The 21,992-nt window shown below is 39.4% G+C and overlaps 2 protein-coding genes across 2 annotated transcripts; both read left to right on the forward strand.

The window, feature by feature from the left end:
• Positions 1–937: 937 nt before the first annotated feature.
• On the forward strand, positions 938–1,542 carry LOC147871056 (serine/threonine-protein kinase D1-like). Its single transcript, XM_087341400.1, has 2 exons — positions 938–1,286; positions 1,365–1,542. Exons 1-2 carry the CDS (start codon positions 1,212–1,214, stop codon positions 1,503–1,505), a joined length of 216 nt encoding a protein of 71 aa, XP_087197526.1. The 5' UTR covers positions 938–1,211; the 3' UTR covers positions 1,506–1,542.
• A 338-nt stretch (positions 1,543–1,880) lies between these two features.
• LOC147871057 (protein kinase C delta type-like) lies at positions 1,881–3,490 on the forward strand. Its single transcript, XM_087341401.1, has 4 exons — positions 1,881–1,931; positions 2,210–2,313; positions 2,662–2,797; positions 3,371–3,490. Exons 1-4 carry the CDS (start codon positions 1,881–1,883, stop codon positions 3,488–3,490), a joined length of 411 nt encoding a protein of 136 aa, XP_087197527.1.
• The last annotated feature ends 18,502 nt before the right edge of the window (positions 3,491–21,992 follow it).

A 21,992-nucleotide genomic window follows, 5' to 3' on the forward strand; every position in this document is an offset into this window, starting at 1 on the left:
CTCACAGCGGTGAGTATGAAGATTTCCGTCTTCTGGGTTGTTGCGCTGTGTAGTCTGGTCGATGTTAACCAACGTTTCAGAGGTCATACTGCCTCCGTCATCAGGGCGATGAATATGCCAATAGGGTGTGAGGAGTTGGATTTTATAGGCAGGGAAGTGAAAGGTGTAGCCTGCCCCGAGCCAATGGGAGCAGGTATGGGAGTGGACCAATGGTAGCACGTGGGCGAGAGTGGGAGAGGGAGAGAAAGTAGAGAGAGAAAGGTGAGTTTTGTTGTATGGATAAAGGCCCTGAAAGGGGCCGAGTTAGTGGTCCGGTTGGTTCTGGCGGCGCACTCTTGCTCGTTCTCGGAGTCCTCGGAGTTTGTGGATCAGAGGCTTCCAGGACCGGCTCAGGTGAAGTCCATCTTCCCTGTTAAAGTTATCAGGATGAAGTTTGATCTCGATGGCTTCCCTGATTAACCAATCCATGTAGCCGGTTTTTGAGGAGAGGATAGAAGTGTCCTCTAGCTGTATCTTGTGTTCCAAGTTGAAGCGGTGTTCAGCAACCGCAGATTTCTCGGGCTGCCCGAGCCGGATGTGGCGTTCGTGCTCCTTGATCCTGGCCTCAACGGAACGGCCTGTCTGGCCGATGTAGACTTTTCCGCACTCGCAGGGAACTCTGTATACGCCAGGCGTCTTCAGTCCTAGGTCGTCCTTTACCGGCCGGAGAAAACTGGGAATTTTCTTTGGCGGAAGACCAACAGACTTGATGTCGTGCCTGGCCAGCAACCTGCTTATGCGGTTGAAGGTCGTCCCGACGTAGGGCAGGAAGGCAACCGAGGCTGGTTTTCCAGTAGGCGGTGGCAGCCTCGCAGGCGGATTGAGAGCTTTCTGAATCTGACGGTTGCTGTATCCGTTTTTCCTGAAGGTGGTGGTGAGTGCCTCCAGTTCACTCTGTAGGCGTTTGTGATTGGAAGTAGGTGTAACATATACTTTTACAGATTTGTCGGTTTAATTACAACTAGTCATCTGATACGTAAGAGTAGTGATATTTCGTGTCTGTTAAATGTAATGCAAATGACACTTGTTAATCATAATTGCAATTAGATTTAGGGCTGTAGATACAGTTTTAATTTGAATCATCGTACTAGAGGAAACAATGTTCTTGCCACTGATCTAGGCATTGTAATGTGTTTGTTGACAGCTCTTCGCCAAGTAACAATATTCCCCTCATGCGCATTGTGCAGTCAGCAAAGCACACCGAGGGACGAGGATCGAAGGTACACCTTACCAACAAGGACCGCATGGTGAGTTGAATGTTGAATTGAATATGGGACGTACTGAATGAAGTTGAAGAGAATTAGAATAAATGTCTCGTGTTGCAGCGCAAGAGTCACTACTGTCGCCTGGACACCGAGTCAGTGACTCTATTTCAGAGTGACACAGGCTCCAAATACTTCAAGGAAATTCCACTTGCTGAGATCCTGTCAGTTGGTACTGCTCAAAGTCTTGATGGAGGTGGCTGAAGTTGAATCATTGTGTAGAAGGACAGGAGTGGAAAGGTTTGCTTCAGTGGAGTTCCCAGGTTTGAAATGTGATTTTATGCACTTCATTGATGTTCATTTAATACAGATACAGATCTATTGTTACATTATTTATTGCCCCTACAGATAACACAGGAAGGATTTATTCTTTTGCATCATTAAATGTCCAGCACTTTGAAATTATTAAAATAAAAGTTGTATACATGCTGTATATAATGTAATGTAATTTGACAGTTCTTTTTATGATCTGTTTTGGACAAATTTATTTTAGTTTCATCGTATTGTTGTAATAGATACCTTCCATATATGCGCTCAATTTGTTCTTTGTTTTTTTTTCTATGCAGAAGAACTATAAAAATGCTTATGTTGGCTTTACCAAGTCTGTCCATGGGCAATACTTTGAGAATTGTAAACAATGCTTAACCAAATGATTTCCATGTTTCTTATTCCACATTCTAGGAAAATATAAGAAAAGTCAGCAGTCTCCATGTCGATAGGAATCAGACCGCTTCCTATATTAAACAGATAAATGAAGAAAGAGTACAAGTCACACATAGGAAAGCTGGACTGGAGGCAAGAAATGAACAACGCAGTTCCTTCCACAATTGTTTTCTTCTTTCTGGAGACTCTAATGAAAATGTTTGACCTTGTAAAGAAGTGAAAATGACTAATTTGAACTGTTGCAGGACATTGACTGGTGGAGCATTGGGGTCATCACCTATGAAATGTTGGCAGGCCACGGGCCGTTTGAATCTGATGGCAACGTGAGAGACTTGCAAACGCTCTACACGTAAGTATCGATGACCCAACGAACGTGTTCCCTGCGAATATCAGTCTCGTATCAACAGTTACATGCAGCTAACACATTACTGCCTATTTCAATGCCAGGAAAGCAGGTTATAATAATATTTTAATCATATGCAAGGAAACAAAATGCAAGCACAAACATTATGAAAACAAATTTTGACAAGTACAATTTTCCTTGACTCTTGTACGACCTGCTTCAGAGTTCTCCATGCAAATTACACATAACCAAGCAGTTTACTGGAAACGTCACAGGCATTAGAAATACTAATTCTCATAGCATGATTAATAAGAATGTTTTAAATGATAAATACAATGGACATGTCTTTTACAGTAAAATCGTACTTGACAAACCAGACATTCCGACATGGCTGTCAAAGTACGTGGCAGACGTTGACAAGAATCCAGATTCTCATCTTGATAGCGCCAAAGATGGCGCACTGGACATCAGGTGGCATCCATTCTTTGACGTGAGTTCTTATCCCATGTATGATATCATATAATAAATAAGACGGATTATACACATGTTTCTGTTCTGAACTGTGCTTTGTCCATGCAAATCAAGCACAGAGGCACAGCAGAGCAGTTCGTGCCTCCTGACACCATTCTGGGCGATCTCGTTGTTTGGAAAGTTCAGCATAATTTACATTTCCAGGCAAATAAGAATAACTTATGTGATAGGCCTAACACCGCCAGTACATGGGCAGTAAGACCACAGTAAAAGGTTTAGAATATATTGTCGGAGCAGAATTTCAAACGTACCTCTCAGTAAACGCCATACAGTTTTCAACAATTTACTTTGATCCTTGAAGACAAGATTGGATGTCCCCAAAGTTCCTTCCCACTAAAAGCAGTATTGTTAAGTAATGTAACTGCGGTTCAAAGTTTATATCCAAGCAGAAGATTGCCATTCAATTCCTTTTACTTCCTCTATGATTGAAGGGTCTTTTACCTCGAAGCATTCTCTCTTCTACCTCGTCGTACCTTTACTCTGCCATCAACATTGTGGTCCATTTCACTAACGTTTGTGCTTCATCCTACAGGGACTCAAATGGGGTGACGTGATGGCGAAGAAATACCAGATGCCGCGCCCCCCCACCACCATGACCAGTCGGCTCTATAGCGTCCAGTCAGATACGAGACAGCGTCTTCAACCGGAGTGAGGACAATTACGACGTAAGTAAAAGTACTTTGTCTGACATTTTAGTATGTGCTGCATAGTAACAGGGGATTATATTCGGTGATCCTGTTACATTTGGAACTGGTGTTTCCATGTTTCCTTGAAAATGTTTTAGTAATTAAAAGTTCTATGGCAATTGGACTTATCACAGTGGAAACGGGTGGTGATTTTCTACACTCTGCGCCTAATATTAGCCCCTGTAGTCGAAAACAATCCCGTTACTTGATAGTCTCCTCTATTTGCAGGAACTTGGTAAGAAAAGATTGTTCAGTCTTATGGGCTTTTATTTCGAATGGCACCTTCTGTACAAAGTCAAATTTTTAAATTCGTGTCACCACACTGTGGTGTAATATAAAAACACTTCTTGTATAAGAAGGCAATACAGAAAAAACTCACCTTTCTCTCTCTACTTTCTCTCCCTCTCCCACTCTCGCCCACGTGCTACCATTGGTCCACTCCCATGCCTGCTCCCATTGGCTCGGGGCAGGCTACACCTTTCACTTCCCGGCCTATAAACCCAGCACCTCACACCCTATTGGCATATTCATCGCCCTGATGACGGAGGCAGTATGACCTCTTAAACGTTGGTTAACATCGACCAGACTACACAGCGCAATAACCCAGAAGACGGAAATCTTCATACTCTGATGACGGAGGCAGTATGACCTCTGAAACGTTGATTAACATCGACCAGACTACACAGCGCAATAACCCAGAAGACGGAAATATTCATACTCTGATGACGGAGGCAGTATGACCTCTGAAACGTTGGTTAACATCGACCAGACTACACAGCGCAATAACCCAGAAGACGGAAATCTTCATACTCTGATGACGGAGGCAGTATGACCTCTGAAACGTTGATTAACATCGACCAGACTACACAGCGCAACAACCCAGAAGACAGAAATCTTCATATTCATCGCCCTGATGATGGAGGCAGTATGACCTCTGAAACGTTGGTTAACATCGACCAGACTACACAGCGCAACAACCCAGAAGACAGAAATCTTCATACTCATCGCCCTGATGATGGAGGCAGTATGACCTCTGAAATGTTGGTAAACATCGACCAGACTACGCAGCGCAACAACCCAGAAGACAGACATCTTCATACTCATCGCCCTGATGACGGAGGCAGTATGACCTCTGAAACGTTGGTTAACATCGACCAGACTACACAGCGCAACAACCCAGAAGACAGACATCTTCATACTCATCGCCCTGATGACGGAGGCAGTACTACCTCTGAAACGTTGGTTAACATCGACCAGACTACACAGCGCAACAACCCAGAAGACAGAAATCTTCAGACTCATCGCCCTGATGACGGAGGCAGTATGACCTCTGAAACGTTGGATAACATCGACCAGACTACACAGCGCAACAACCCAGAAGACAGAAATCTTCATATTCATCGCCCTGATGACGGAGGCAGTATGACCTCTGAAACGTTGGTTAACATCGACCAGACTACACAGCGCAACCACCCAGAAGACAGAAATCTTCATATTCATCGCCCTGATGATGGAGGCAGTATGACCTCTGAAACGTTGGTTAACATCGACCAGACTACACAGCGCAACAACCCAGAAGACAGAAATCTTCAGACTCATCGCCCTGATGACGGAGGCAGTATGACCTCTGAAACGTTGGTTAACATCGACCAGACTACACAGCGCAACAACCCAGAAGACAGAAATCTTCATATTCATCGCCCTGATGATGGAGGCAGTATGACCTCTGAAACGTTGGTTAACATCGACCAGACTACACAGCGCAACAACCCAGAAGACAGAAATTTTCATATTCATCGCCCTGATGATGGAGGCAGTATGACCTCTGAAACGTTGGTTAACATCGACCATACTACACAGCGCAACAACCCAGAAGACAGAAATCTTCATACTCATCGCCCTTATGATGGAGGCAGTATGATCTCTGAAACGTTGGTAAACATCGACCAGAGTACACAGCACAACAACCCAGAAGACAGACATCTTCATACTCATCGCCCTGAAGATGGAGGCAGTATGACCTCTGAAACGTTGGTAAACATCGACCAGACTACACAGTGCAACAACCCAGAAGACAGAAATCTTCATACTCATCGCCCTGATGATGGAGGCAGTATGACCTCTGAAACGTTGGTAAACATCGACCAGACTACACAGCGCAACAACCCAGAAGACAGAAATCTTCATATTCATCGCCCTGATGATGGAGGCAGTATGACCTCTGAAACGTTGGTTAACATCGACCAGACTACACAGCGCAATAACCCAGAAGACGGATATCTTCAAGTAATAAATTGTTTACTGTATGAGATTTCGAGTTCTTGGAGTGACAAATATGAAAATGGTTGTCTTCTGGGGTTTAGTGTGTTTACATTTCCGAGGTGCATACTGCCTCCATCATCATGGTGATCACTAAGACATGTATAGAAAAGTTGAATTACTCATAGGAGCAAGTCAGACATGGCAGAAGCCACATTGGACCACTGGGAGAGGGTGCAAGGATTTGAGTGAGGGGAGTCCGAGAAGGGAACCGATGGATGGAGGGGTGGGGACTCCAGCTTGGCAAAAGGGATGAGGGAGAGCTAGAAATATGGGAGTAGACGGAAAGTGAAATATGTGGAATGAGGATTGGAAGAACGAAAATAAGGAAATGGGGTAAAGGGGAAGAAGAAACTTATGGAATAAATTAAAATATTTTTAAATTAAATGAGTACTGAAGAAATTGGATATAATAACATGCTTTGAAGGGAAGAAACAGTCCTTATGAGGACTGGCGGGGGACCAGCAGGGAAGACAACAGAAAATCAAGGAAATTAATGCTAGTATAAATTGGGAAAACTGAAAGGTGTATAGAATAATTAAGTAGACTTAAAGAGTTGGGAGGTGTTGGAGAGAAGAAAAGGAAGTGGCTGGGGCCAGGTTATGACAAACATTGTTTCTATGGCAGAGGCCTTCTACATTCTTCGAGCAAGTGGACGAGAGACTTCCCATGACCGGTTCAGGCCGAGGCCATCCTCGCTGTTCTTATTTCTAGGTCGTGGCTTGATCTCAGTGGTCTTCCTGATCATCTTCCCCATTTATCGGGATTGAGTGGATGTGTCCCGGAATTGGTTTTAATGACCCAAGCTTATAATGTGCAAAGCCACAGCTGATTTATTTATCTCAATGTGCCAAATGGATGTAATGCTATTCTGCTCAGTGTAGATAGTCTTCATAGGGCGTGCTGTACAGACCCAGTGTCTGTAGTCACAAGTCGCCCTTGACGGGCTGCAAGGAAACTAGGGTTTTGAAGGACTGTTATTGAATATTGTTATTTTACTGTCAGTGATTGTCCTTGGCTTTAATTTAAATGAAATTCCTTCATTGATACATCATATTTTCATGTTAGGTGTTTGTTTCTCAGGTATTTACAGTCATTCATTTATTCAGCTTTTATTTCCTTATAGTGGTATATTTTTTCCATTCTTTATTACATCTAAGTCACAGTAATTGAATATTTTTTTTTTCCTTTTTAGGAATACGCAGTGATCTGATCCCAGTTTATCCCGAAGAAACAGTATTTTGGTTGGAAGGAAATAATGGTCACAAGTATATGGATTTAAATAATTGACAATATATTTTAAATTGTTATTTAATAATTGATATGTGTTTGTGTAGGAGGCGGTTGGGTTGATGGATTCAGCCCTGATACAAAGGAGTCTACACCAGGGCTGGAAGATGTAGAAGCTCTGATGACAACCGTTGTTTCACCAATTGGCAGAAGCAAAACAAAAAAAGTGAGTGTACTGGAATTACTTAGAAATTTAAATCAGGAATTACGTTTAACTTTTCTCTGTCTGTCGCAGTTGCATTCCTAGAGGCTGGTTTTCTACTGGTCGTTTAGCCATGTCTCAGTTAAACATAAGATACTATGACCAGAGGACCAGACGCTATCGTAGAATTCGAGTTGCTTGGTTCTGAGACCTCTGACGTTTTGGTAATAAATGTCCAAAGAATTTAAGAGCTGTTTTCTAGTAGACATGGAAAAACCACCCGTGTTGACATCACCGGTGAGAGCCATTTAACTGAGTGAAGTAGCCCCATCCTCCAGAGGTTCCTCAGAAATGGCATTTGCACCTAATTGATCTGAAGGTGCGACACCTAGAGCTGAAACCTCGATAACATAAATAGTGTAGAGCAGAGAGCTCTTGCCATAGGTAAAATATTATAACACTAGAGACTGGCAACATGACTATCAAGAATTTTTCTCTCTTTATATTTGTCCACAGTTTGTCAAATAACAGAATACTTCTATAACCCAAACTTATAATACATGCCGTATATCTGTGAATAACCTTAGACACTGAGAACAGATGACCTGAAATAGCATATATGGCAATAAATTAACGAAATATTGGTTTCTGCCACATGAGAAAGATCACGTTCAATTACATTTTTCGAAACCATAGCATACCCCCACCTTCAGTGCATTTGTTGACATTTTATGTGTATCCTTGCAAAGAAGTGAACTGTATGTACACAGAGACAATATCGAAATATAAATCAAATTTCATGCACATGTGAGCGCTTACATTTAACATGACGGGATAGCGTGTTGGAAGTATTCTGCATTGATGGAAATTTACTGGTGCAGTCAGTTGTTAATCAAATTACAAAATTGACACTAACACAGAAATTATAAGCAGAGTTACAGCAGCATCTGATTTAACGTTAAAGTAATATTTTTATCCGAAAATATTATTTAAAATACTAGCATACAACAACACAGTGCAGTAATGGCTTTTAACTGTTCCACATATAAATGTCTTAATTATAATCAGAAAGACGTTTACTGTGTTTACAGGCGTGGCATCGTCTAAGGCCATTTATGATTGTCTAGAGCATATAAGGCAGAAAGAGGAGAAAGTCATTTTAATTATTTCATTTCATTGCCCCAGTATGCTGTCTAGTGTGGGTTGTCTGATGCGCCAGTTTAAAAAATCCAATGATAGCGGAATTCTAATTATAAGAATATATGGGGCCCAATATCAAGGAAATTCCGTTAGCTTCACTATTAAATGAAGTGAGAAATTTATATAATTATATATCTCTCTGTCAGTAACTAATTTGGGCTATTTATTGCTGAGACTGTACGAGTTTACATGAATATACAATTTCACTACATTATATACCTTGAAAAGTAAACGTAGTTCTACTGTAATGTAGACATCCGCGTCAAACAATTTAAGTACGTTGTCTTGGGATGCGCATTTCGTAGGTAGGGTCAGTGCAACCTTTAGTTGTTCCTATAACCATGACGTCACGTGTTCTCAGGCTGAGAACTGAAGATATGTGGATGAATCCTTGGTCGCCAACAGCATATGATGGCTGAAATTCTAGTTTTGATGTTGAATGTGGGGTTTAGAATCCCTTACAATAAATAACAGCACTGGAAACGTGTCAAGATTTTTTCAAACGTATTCCTTGCGACTTTGCTTAGTTCACTGTATTCCGTGTTGCACTAAAATACAAAAAGTATCGTTGCAGATCGAAGGAGTATCCTACCTTTACGCTAAGTAGAATCATAACTATATTGTCCATGTTATTTCAATAAATGGTCGTAATATATAAAATTTCATAAATATAATTCATAAAGTCTAATAAAATCTGCATTTATATTGCATTTACCATATAACTGTTATTTTACACTACTAAGATCAAATAAAAAAAATAACTTAATTTCACACAAAATTATAACATCCCAAACTCCGAATTCTGAATTAGTTACGTACGCTTACTGCAAATTACAAACTCACTAAACAAGCCTTTGAAAACGAAATCACTGTCTTTATGGGTTCAGTCAAGAGTTACTAGCCCTAAAAAAAACAGAGTTACGAAACACAACAGTGAGCCTTTTTCTGGAGCAACTGTGTCGGTTGCTGGAAATTATCACGTTCTGTGCACATTTTGCCAACAGTCAGTACTACTATTCTTCTCAATGTTTTCCATACATTTAGATTGATTAATAAATATCATATTAAAACGACATTTAATTCGTCAGTCACAGATGATTTCTACAGTCATGCAACGGAAAGACATACACGAATAAGATTCGATTACCTCATTCCCCGTTTTAATCTGCAAGTGAAGCAAACATTATCTGCGGGTGTTAATTTGATTTAGCTGTTATGAATCGTTACGCGTTCAGTAGTGTCGTGTTCAAATATGGACATAAAGTGATGTATTGATGATTTTTGCAGAAGGAAAAACAGAATTATAGTTTTCGAGGTTTTGAATCTTTAGTATTACGTACATAGTGTGTCACGCCCTTCTGTACTACCCCGCGATCCAGCCCTCTTCGCAAATTTGTCATTACGATAGATGTCAATGTTGCATTACCAGCAGGTTACACTGAACTTTCAATGTTGGCATTGTCAACAAAGACTGCTACTGCCTCTGTTTCCCAGCCTCTACCCTAGGCCCAAATACTAGGTGTGCTGTTATCCGGCTTTGCCACTCGGTTTAGCGTTTTTTTATTTTGTCTTTTTTACCTTTCAATCATGCGCTAGTCTCTATTTACACGTTGTATCCAATATGTCTCTCGCCCTTTTATCATTCCCCAATGTCGCTTCACCCATCCCTTCTTCCGTTGTCACTGACTGTTATTGTCTTTGTAACTGTTTATGTTCATTTCACAATTTGTATCAATACCACTAGCTCCAAACTTTACAATTCTATACAATATCCACGTTATACACTGATATTTCTAAAGTTTGAAGTTTCTGTAATACTGTCCCATTCCAATATGCACACGTAAACTCCGAATATCTCGTTAGTTTTCATTTTCCCATGTATTTATTCTTTTATGCATATGTTGTAGCTGGGTCTCATCCTCCCACAAACTTTGTGTTTCGTGCATTTCGTTTCTTGTCGTGGCCAGCCTGCGGCGTTATGTTTTGTGCAGTACCGATGGGAATCATCAGGCTTGGACAAACATGGAACCATGTTCTCAGATTTATACCATTTTGTGCTTTGTACTGCTGATGTGCAGATTGACATTTGGTTTCGATATGTAAATATAAACCAGGCGCTGAAATAATATAATGTACTCAGTACTCTCTTGTTACTGCAGATGTCAGTCAGGTATTAATTTATATGTATGATTTACTTGTTCATTAATGCGTAAGCATATAATGAACCTGAAATAATGTTTCTGAAATTATGATCAGTGAACTTACTGGTTTGTAGACGTGCATCAGTTACTGCCAAATGTAAATTAAAGTCGATAACGTATAACTCAAGATAATTTAATTCTTATTCTTAAACTTCTTTGTTACATAGACGTTATGCTTGGGATAAAACGTGTCACGTGTTGTATAACGAATGATTTAAACCTTTAGTGTTTAATCGTTCAGAACATAATATAGATGTATTATATTTTACGAAACCTGTAAAGCATCCGCCTTGGTGAAAACACAAACAGTAATTTTCTCGGTAAAGTCATATATTTTCTGTTTTCATGCAGACTTAGACGGTAAATTCTTTAGACCTCTGAGATTTCTCTCCTCCTCTGAAGACGGGCAGAAATTTTTTTCGAAATTCTTCAAGATTTTCTAGTTATTTAAATATGAGTGTAATAATCCCCTACGAAACGCTGGAAGTTTCTCCAAAATACAACTGTGCTACAACCAGAATAATAATTATTGACCTGGAAGACCTACGAAGGAAAATGAAAACTTGCATAAATGCTTTTGTCCCACACAAGAACGTCAATTGTTAATACCAACATTACGATATAGCAAAACTTCAGTTTTAAGCATGTATTTTATTAGGTCCAAATTTAGACGTACTCTCCCTTCTGACATTGGACCAAAGTCTCCAAACATAATTTAATTTCGTATTAAGAATCTCATTAAATACACTTCCCCGCTTTCCCCTCAAAAGTCGATATTATGCGCATGCACACAAAGGTCAGTTTGACAATATGGCCCTGTGTAACAGCTGATTCACTCCCTAAACTTCGGAATGTTATAAATTACGGTCAATGACAATTCTTACCATGTGCTGAGCTACTGACAGGTTAAAATTTCAACCAACCTGCTCTCAAACGATCTCAGTCTATATTCTCTGACGCAAGAGACCACCTCCTACGCCCATATTAAACAACAGGTATAACTTAAATAAACTAAACGTTTTCGGTAATTTATCCAAGCATTATGTTGGAGGACACAAGCCCATCCTCGTTTAAAATTCTCCTTTGAGCAGCAAGAGTTCCGAGTCCCGCCGCATCACATTCTCACATTCTGTATTGTTTTTAGCTACTTCATTTAATTTTAAATTTTTGTTAAAGTGTGCAACATGGGCATTTGTAAACCTTCATATTCTTCATCACTACAATGTTTATTACTGACATATCTTTGCACTTAAGAGGTCTAGAATCTACTTTGTCTTTAATTCTCTTTGTAACAGGCTTGTCGTCTGGTTTAAGGGTCCTACTTGCAAATAAATTATACTTCCTTACAGGAATAACAAAAAACTCAGTAGCATCAAGCTTAACCAACAAACAAGGAAGGTTTAGTTGACTTAGTTACTGCTACATCTCCTCGTTATTTTTCGTCGGTAACAAAAGGAGAAGAAAGTAACTAATTAAAGAGGAAGGTCCTGATGCATTTAAAGATTTTCTCTGTTCGTACGAATGACAATATTGCGTCAAAATTCACTGCAAATTGTAGTACAATTTTACGAATACTACGGAAATCATAAATTAAAATAACTCTTCTCTTTATTTTTCAAATTCTGTGTTGTTAAAGGTACATCAAGAACTTTTTGTTAAGGAAGATGTTCAAAGAAAGACGTGGATCAGTGACATAGAGAAAGCAATGTGTTTTGTTTATTTGCTATTAACCTATAACTTCGCACAATATCTAACGCAGCATCCATTGAGGCTTTAAGCAGAACTTCAGAGGACTTCACGAAAAACAATTTTCTGATAGGACGTGTTAAATTTCATTTTTCTTTATCCTGGCACGGCAGTCAGACAAATTTGTTTGTGCCCTAAATGGAAGGGCTATCACCACACAGACATGTGTAAGCACCCGTACACACAAAGATGTTACAGAAAACTGCTGTAGAATAAGTTTAATATTTGTAGTCCCAAAGTGGGTACATCTCTTGCTAATGCGAATGTATATTCACAAGTTTGTCATGATACAGCCTTAATAAATTGTATTATTTCATGTAAGTTATTACAAGAAACCCAGAACAAAGAACTAGTATGTATTAAGAGTAGAAGTTTCGAGGTATATTATGTGGGTAACAAGACTCCCTGAAACCCACGGTTACCTTCACACCTGTGAAAAGCTTACTTCTCCACTGCATTGCATTAGAACGAAATCGATATAAACGTAATTTCGAGTAACCAGAAAAAACAGAAAATGTCTGTGTCATAATATTAACGAAAACGGATGCATACGTAAGTTATAAGCTACCAAAACAAAATACAGTACATCGTGCTTTATATTTTTTTTCCATAACAAGTTTCAGCACAGTAGAACAATCCATCTCCCGCTAACTGGTGTCCCAGACAACGTGTCGCCATTTTGTTCAGTACCTGGTATTGAAGCCATGTCATCTGTGGTACAGTTTATGTAGCGAAGACTGCAGAATTAAGAAATGCAGCTGAGTAGCAAAAACGTTTATAGGTGAAATACATAAATGAATGAATAATCAAATACATGCCCATCACATTAACCTGATGCAGCTGGTACCGCCTTCTACCCTCGAACATTGACACTGTGGGTTCAAATTTTATTCGCTTATGTGTTATCTTCTGTTTTGTAGGAAGATAATCATCCTCTTACTAAATGTACCACTTAACGATATACAACTTTTGTAGTTGAATCAAAATCGCTAAAAGGTAAACATTATTTCTTAATATTATTCCAAAATAAGGCCCACTCCAAATTGTTTACATCGTTCGTTAAAACATGTAGATCGGTATTAAGAAAACCTTTAAAAATTAAAACACGTGTTTGAGAAGTATCACACAACCATATTAAAGTCTGGAAGAGCACTTAATTTATCAAAACAGTTTTAATTGCTGCAATAAATTCTCTAGCGTTCTGGTGGTAACAGATGATAATTCAAAGAAAAAGATTCTAAAATACAACGTACAGAATGAACTGAGTACATCTGAACTGAATTGATGTAAGCCATCGTAAGATCCATTTGTGGGCTCATGTAATAATAGTAATGCACACTGACGTTCCATGGAAAGAAATCCGTTCATAATTAATATAACCACACACAAATCAATGAAACTCCCGCACCAAAGACACAGTAAAGAAGAAAAAATAAGTAGCAGCACACACGACAGATATGAGAAACGGTTGGAAAATTATAATTAAGAAATCTTAACTGAAAACCCACATGGGATGTTTAGGCGTAGATCGAGGGATAATACCTAGCGAATGTTTCTATTGCGTGTACTGAATTCAGCTGGCTAAGAATAAGGTATAAGCTCCTGTGAATATGGTAATGAATCTTTGGGATCTACAAAAGACAAAGGATTTCTTGACCAGCGAAGGAGACCTGTGATCTAAGAAGTTATGAGTAAAATCGGACTCTGAAGCAGAGTGGAATTCAAAGATGAAATTAACGAACCCAATGCGATCAGCGCAATGAGCAATTTTCTCATTTTGAAACGTTTCAGCTTCAAGCATGTAAAGGCGGAAACAGACACACAGTGGTACCTGGCTACTGTCCAAAATGATGAGGTGTGAGGATATCTCTTTTAAGCACGTGTTCCTCGCTAAGGCTGTTATTTTTTAATTGACCACGGTTTGGAAATGTTAGTGAGAAAGAGCATATGGTTATGGATTCAGAAGAACACTCCCGCTATCTGTTGGACCTGATCCAGCATTAGCCTATCTGCTGTAATGGTTACGTTACTTTGAATAGCGACAAGTCGTATCCTGGATTTCGAGACGAGTGGAAAATCCTGTACGTAACCACTAATGCTGGAATACAGACAAAGGTAAATGAATTCACATATGGAACTGGTAACGGTAAGTAAAAATAATTAATAAATTCAGTTGTGAGCAATCAACACGCAATGGCACCATATGGGGGCATGGAGGGGAAATTTCATGTACACTTAACCTCAGCCTTTGGTAAACGCTATAATTCGTGTCCTAATACGTGCCATCATTAATCAATGAAGAGGAGACTGATTTCTCTAGAGCTGGTCTGGACGTATTAGCGAAGGTAAACAGTAGTCCCGTCCATGAAATAGAGACCCAACTCTCCTGATCTTAGAGACTTAGTGACTGAGGAAAACCGGCCAAATAATTATGATAAATAAAGCTGTCCCGCTGCACGCCATGGAGGCGATTGTGGGGAGATAAGATACAGCTCCTCGTTCTTGACCTCAGCACTAGATGGAGGTGAGTGGTCAGCTTCATGCTCCGGCCACGCTTAAACCCGAGGACAGGATTTCAAAGCCGGTCTGAATGCTGAGTTTAGAAGAACATCCTTTGTCCCTGCCGGAAATAGAACATCGGTCTAGTCCGACTCCAATAATTAAATACGTTTAGTTATCGTAATTACAGGAACAAAATTCACACAGCCACTAAAGATTTATTTATTACAATATTTTATGAGCGCAGTTTATACAAGAAGAGTCTGCAGGCGACGGAGAAATTTAGATTGAACTGGTGAAGGTAAATGTGCTATCTCATGAACTATTGAATGGAATTCTACGATCGGCATTTCGGATAAACACCAAACTTATCGTGATAACTTCATTTTCACATACTCTGTTAATTATGATCTATATATTGTATCAAACGCAAATGTGACAAAACAGCTTATCAGAAGGTAACGCACGATAAAGGAAAACATGCACTTAAACTACAATGGGGTTAGCTCACAAAACATTCGTATGCCATTCAAATAAAATCAAGGCTAATAATGTGTACGAAACAGCAAGGAATTAATCTGGAAAATATGTTCACTCCACTGGAATATACGTTTTAAGACATGACCTTGAATAACTCATAAAAATAAGAGAAAAATATCGTTTTAGAATTAGCAGTCTTCTATTTAACAAACAAACTGTGAGGAATCTGTACATTGTCTTCTTTTGGAAATTTTTTAAAGAAACTGTCTACTTCCGCTCGGTCCCCAGCTGAGTCCTGCAATATATCCATCTAATCATCCTTCCAGTGGAATTTAGTAAGAAAAATCTTCAGATTATTAAAATGAATTTCCCTTTGTAAATTACAATATTTCGTTACTTATTCAGTACCACAGGAAGATAACTTTGAAAAACTGAGTCGCTTAATGAACAGTGCAAAATGCGTAGCAGCTGCAGCACAAACAGAAATTCTACCACAAACTGCGGTTAAACCGAAAAGTTTAGTCGATTACATTCAGGCTATTTACTTTTTATCCCGTAATATCCAACGGTTCATACTTTGTACTGCGAAAGCGGACCCTAACAACGTTACAGTCTTACAATTTTCACATTCCTCAGCGAATTTCAACCCCAGGACAATGGTTGCACTGCGTTCTAATTTCCCGTGCTTCCTTCCTTTTACACAGCAACGGAAAAGACTTGAACGCACATCGTTTAGTTCTACGCTTCATCACACAAGTAAAAAGCCCGTTGGCATTGAGCAGGGAATGATACTTTTTAATATTTTAATCATACACCCTTTGCCTTCCTTTCATTAAACCCTATCTCCCGTAGCACATCCATACACATAACTTCCACGTTCCGGCATCTTTTAACATTCTCATATTACCTTGCTAATACATTTTACCTTTATGATCGTACATCATTTTCCATTGCCTATATGAAATTTTTTTAAATTATAATCGCAAGAACTCACAGAATTTTAGCCGATTTATAATAACCATCACCAAATTCTATACTTGAAGGCTGCAGGACAATCGTTGAAATGTAAGACGAACAGCGAAGCCCAGGTCAGTGCAGACAGCACAGAACTCTCAGAGTAGCAAACCCAGCAACGCTATAATCTTGACTTAGAATCATGGTAAGCGGCTAAAGTCCTTTAGTGGCCTTTCGGTTAACAATTTGTGACAGCTACTTTACCGATTGTACACTATAAAACAATGGGTTTTGCATAATCAATTGGGTGCAAAGAAAAAGCTTGTTTTCAAAAAGACACGATTTCTCTCAAGCGAATTTGCTTTGACCTACCTCTGGATAACTCGGATCCTGATGGTATGACTCACCCTGTACCCTCACCACTGGTCACAATAAGCGTGTGGACGTCGAGCCCCGCGCGAGGCAGCAGAATCCGATCCGATCCGTCCTCCGCGCTGTGGAAAAGCTCACCCGTGCTCTGTGAAATGATTCGGTACTTGTGTAATTGAGCAGCGGGCTGCTATTCGGTCGGACATTATTGAATTGTACTATGTGATGACTCACAGCTGCAATTATGAGTTGGAGTAACACGATTACTATTATTCAACGATGTGCTGTTAACACAAACCTAACGACATGTGTAATAAGCAGGCGCTTCAGTTCAACACCCACATTATGCCACATATTCTGAGGATTAGATACGGTTCGTAGGTAATTTAATGAAGATCTGTCAAACTGAAGGCGGAAGTCACGGTTGAATTTCTTAACATTAATTAGAAGCAGGAGTGATAACCACACAGTAGTGACATTTGTCAGTTCTACTATCCTAAAATAAGGGGTGATGTGAATAAATCACGAAGTTCTTTAAAACTCTTTACAGCCGATAAACTTTAACGTTAATAAATGACAATGTCTTGGCCTCACGGGTCAACAGCTCGTTCAAAGAGAACTGCTGAATATCGAAAAGGCTTTAGAAAGCTGACAGAACTTAATCTGAATACACAGTTTGCTACTGCACATACAGAAATTAAAAGTGATCTAGACGAAACGATATTCGATTGCAACTGGACTTACAGAGCGAGGGGGCAACTCAAATTTCACTGCACACAAACACCTGAATAAATACATTCCTTCACAGATGGTCCCCGGAATTGGCCACCGCGGTTACCGGACTTAACTCCTATAAATTTCTTAGGGATAATTGAATAACATGGCGCGTGAACGAAAAGTAAACATAAGAGTGGAAATACATAATCGCATTTTTATGCTGCAAGAAAAATGAATTACAATAATATTATACGTAACGTTCAGATCATCTTGGATTTAAAATATCCGTAGCCTACAAACAGCTGAAAACCTGACCCATTTCCATACGTTTCTGACTGGGACTGACTTTAAAAATAAGATGTTAAAGTACAGACATAAAATCACCGGACATTCTGTATAGTATTATCATCGTCATCAGTAGTGGTAATAATGCTTGGGCCTGAATATTCGAGTATTTTACTCAAATGTAACGACTGATAAAAAATTTTATCTGAAACTAAATGTCCATTAATTTCTGGTTTTATGGCCCAACTTTACTGTTAAAAATGATTCATACATATATCGACTGATATTAATCAGTGTTCCCTGTGTCGTACGGGAAAAAACCAGAGGATGACAGTGGGACGAAAGGTGACGGATGTGGTAGACAGGTGATCTGTTGCACACAAATTTCATGAGTGGTTTTTGCTGTGATAAATTATTATATGCAATTCTCTTGCATGAAATGGGTCATCAGAAATTATATTGAGTCACCTTGCAGCTTCAGTTATTGTTCTTAAAATACCCGGGCTTATCTGTTTCCAGGCAACGTAAATATTTCCTTCCACTGACGTTACGAAATTTCAGATAAATATTTAAAAGTCCTACAAATTACGGGTCGAAAAATTTCTGTGTATTGGAGACAGCAAAATTGCTACTTCGCATTTCCGAGATCCTGTTTAAAAAAAAATTCCGACCCGATCCTGAAAATTAAACGATGTTCCTTTTGGGCCATAAAGAATTAAAAAAATGTGGTTAATAAGACTTGACATACGTGAGTGACAAGTTTCAAGATCCGGCGTCTTTACCCCAGGAAAAGAGGAAACCCCGTGCCCTTGTACAGAATGTTTGATAGATTTCAGAGTTGAACTTCAGTACCCTGAGAACGAGGACGAAGATGCTTCTCGAAACTCTAGTGTTTTCTCCATCCAACCACCTGACACGGCTGGTAGCCCAAGAAAAACTCATTATATACTCAGTCGCCGTGAAAGCTTCAGATCAAAGCATTTTTATTGATTTTTAAAGCAGATATACCTACATACTTCAAGGATTAATATACATAACTTTAATTGTGCATATAAACTGATGTAGGACACGTTGGCATTTGCGAGAGTGGTAAGTCTTAAGGATTACAATCCTGTCAGCTGTACTGTTTAATATAATGTCCCAGCGTCAAATGTACAGTGAAAAAGTGATAAGAATTAATTCCCGTTGTCATGGTTTCATATCTGCGTCAAGTAATTAAATATAACTCACCCACCTAGGAGTTTGAAATCACTCTGATCAGCAGACATTCAAGACACTCACCTGAAAAAGAGCAGAAGACACAAATAAATTACAGTTTTACGTGTTAAAATTTCTACAGTGACGTAATAATGTTATTATCGTTGTACAGTATTTGAAACAGAGTTTGCAACGCGTTGTTTCAGAATTTGAGTAAAGAGCAAAAGTTGAAAACTAGTCCCAACACGCTGCAGGCTGACATAAAGCAGTCAGCGCCAAATGAAATTCGCTCTGAATTAACTCACTAGAAGTTGCATAAAATTCAACAATTAGTTTCGCCATATCTGACCACGCATTAAGTTGCAACTCGAAAATCCTAAAATAATTTGCATAAAATCTGATAGGCTTATTGCGGATATTAACTAAAATTCGTCGACAAACACCAGATCTGATTAAAATCTAATATGAACAAATTTGCATAACTTTTGGATCAAAACTTTTGTAAAACAAATTGATCATTCATGCCCTTTAAACTTTCTCCAACTTTTACAATTTTCCAAATAATTAAAAAAGCTATTTATATGGTGTTTCATCTCATAATTCGGAGGCCAATTGAATGATTTTGATCAAACCACATGAACCCCCCCTGAAAAGGGGACTGCCAGATTATGTTACTGAGGCCACGATCGTCTGATCAGGGGTTCGAAGCCTCCGACTCCAAAGAACACGGAGAGGGAAGATAAGCCACTTCGAGCCATGAGGCATGGCTCACACATTTTGGGGGACCTTGATTGTCCTCCACTCTTGTTTTAAGCAGTCTCTGAAGATTCCTCGCTAGTTAAGAATCCAGACGAAATAGCAAATTGAGAAATTTTCGAACATCTTTCAGGGTTCAAAGGGACAAACTTATTTTGGTCCAAAATTCTTCACGAACAACCCCTTTGGAACGTTTGCACGCCTCTACATCGGGGAAGGGGTGCTCCACAGGTTAAAATCAGTGCAACATAGGCAACACGGAGCTTCTAATCTTGCTCCGTGGAAACATATCACTTCTTGAGCCAAAACCCTGTCCCCTGAGGGGGTCACAGTAGAGAGCATACTGAGGTCTTGGCTAACGTAATCATTAACTGGCGGTAAATTATATTTCCCTCGTAAAGACAGACAAGTAATACTTGAAAGTTTGTTTCAGAACATGATAAAGTCTGTAACGATAGAGCTCAGAGCTCTGTGATTTCTTTTGTTAGATCCCTACTAGAGACTTAGGTTTTGCTTTGATTGTTCTGTGACTCGCCCAAGACACATGAGCGTTTAACACTATTATTCTGGAAAAAGTCTCTTTCTCAGCTGTGAGTTGCCGAGTCAAATGTAGAAAAGGTAAACTTTGTCGGAATGGACGTGCTAAAACAATGTATGAACAGAGAATGAACCAAAGCAAGATTAGTAAAAATGACTTGTTTAAGGAGTCCCAGGGGAGACCATAAGCACAATGGCTAGACCAAGATACAAAAGCTGGTTTGGACAGGGAACGAGAATAGTGGTCGGCAGATAAAATTAAAAAATGTGCAGTTGGTACAGCTGAGACACACAAGCGTAGGAAAGACATGAAGTGAAGGATTTGACCATGAATTACGTTTCGGCAGTGTGTTGTACTGCCATCTTCAGACGATGTGTTTCCGTACTTACACGTTCATATCGTTTCGTTTTGTATTAGATATAATACATGTGAAAAGAGAACATTGGTTGAATGTGTTATGACGTCTCTGTATTCAAAGTATAAAGAAAAATGGATTAATTGCTTCTGGATTGTTGGTGACTTCAAACAGTGACTGGACTGAGTCATAATCTACAGGATAAGAATTGTTTGTGTCCGTCACATTTTAATAATATGCTCGGAAATTATATAGACGCTCCCACGGTTTCGGAAGACCCGGCTTACACAAACCGTCCCATATAGCATAAAACACAATTTTCTGCATCTTAAAATTAAGTGTTTTGTCGTGCGCTGCCAGAATATGATTAAAATGTAAACGAAATTTTGTTTTTATAAACGTTTCCTATCCTTACTAAGGCGTTTCTCCGCGCTAGCTTCATCTTCATGTTTTCATTTCTTTTCTACAAAGCAGAGACATGTAAAAACGCGTATACATACGTACCTACGTATATTACAGCAGCTATTTCGATTTACACAAAATTCGGGTTACACAATACCTTCCAGAACGGAATGATAGCGTAAGTCCGGGAGGATCTGTATTTCGTAACGGAATAAACATAATTTCCTCACGCTTTCCTTACAGCGTGCTTTTAGAGGTACGAACTACGGTGCTGCGATGTGGTGCTCACTATGGCCACCAGATCGCATCACCTCACGAACTTCCTCATACGTCATTTATTTTCATCGCTTGTAGGATATCCAAAAAGTACAATTCTGAGACCGTGCAGGATGGCACAAACGCCATGTAAAATTTTATCGAAATATGTCCTTCTCGAGTTGAATGGATTAGACGGACGGAGACACGAACTTTGCGCAAAGAACGCGTAATAACTAGCACAGACGGGCGTTTGCATGACTGAGCTACTTACTCAGGAAAATAACATTTACTTAACGTGAACGTGCAGAAGGTAAGAAGCCTTCGTTGAGCGGTGGGGCTGGAAGGTCTTGTTAATGTACCAGCGTAACATCTGATAATGTACGTGTTCCTAACAATTACGCGAGCGAGCTTGGAATAAACCATGCATTTAGTGGGAAGGGAAAATATGAACTTGTTTGTTGCCAAACACATTACATAGATTTTCCAGACTGATCTCTTTTCTTAACTTAAGCATACTTTAAATGTATTAATATTGGTAAACTATTGTCATGTTTCAGTAAGTACATATATATCTCATTTCCATCATTAATAATAACACGACAATAACACCAACAGTTGGCACAGTATCATAAAATAAACTACTGAATTAGCTGTCCGTCACAGCTCCTACAAGACTTGTTCGTTAATATTTACTTATTTCTCTCTCCCATTCTTTTATTGCTGATGAGGGTGTGAATAATGACCATCACAAAGTCTAAA

This window comes from Zootermopsis nevadensis, unplaced genomic scaffold (assembly GCF_977971745.1).
Source record: "Zootermopsis nevadensis isolate Lab colony 2312 unplaced genomic scaffold, Znev_1.0 Znev_ptg000071l, whole genome shotgun sequence".
NCBI classification, from domain to species: domain Eukaryota; kingdom Metazoa; phylum Arthropoda; class Insecta; order Blattodea; family Termopsidae; genus Zootermopsis; species Zootermopsis nevadensis.

Bases quoted from the DNA above. Each gene is read 5' to 3' on its own strand.
- LOC147871056 (XM_087341400.1), top strand. From the start codon at position 1,212: ATGCGCATTGTGCAGTCAGCAAAGCACACCGAGGGACGAGGATCGAAG. The intron at 1,287-1,364 runs GTGAGTTGAATG...CTCGTGTTGCAG, and splicing joins TTACCAACAAGGACCGCATG to CGCAAGAGTCACTACTGTCG.
- LOC147871057 (XM_087341401.1), top strand. From the start codon at position 1,881: ATGCTTATGTTGGCTTTACCAAGTCTGTCCATGGGCAATACTTTGAGA. The intron at 1,932-2,209 runs GTAAACAATGCT...GAACTGTTGCAG, and splicing joins TGGGCAATACTTTGAGAATT to GACATTGACTGGTGGAGCAT. The intron at 2,314-2,661 runs GTAAGTATCGAT...TGTCTTTTACAG, and splicing joins GACTTGCAAACGCTCTACAC to TAAAATCGTACTTGACAAAC.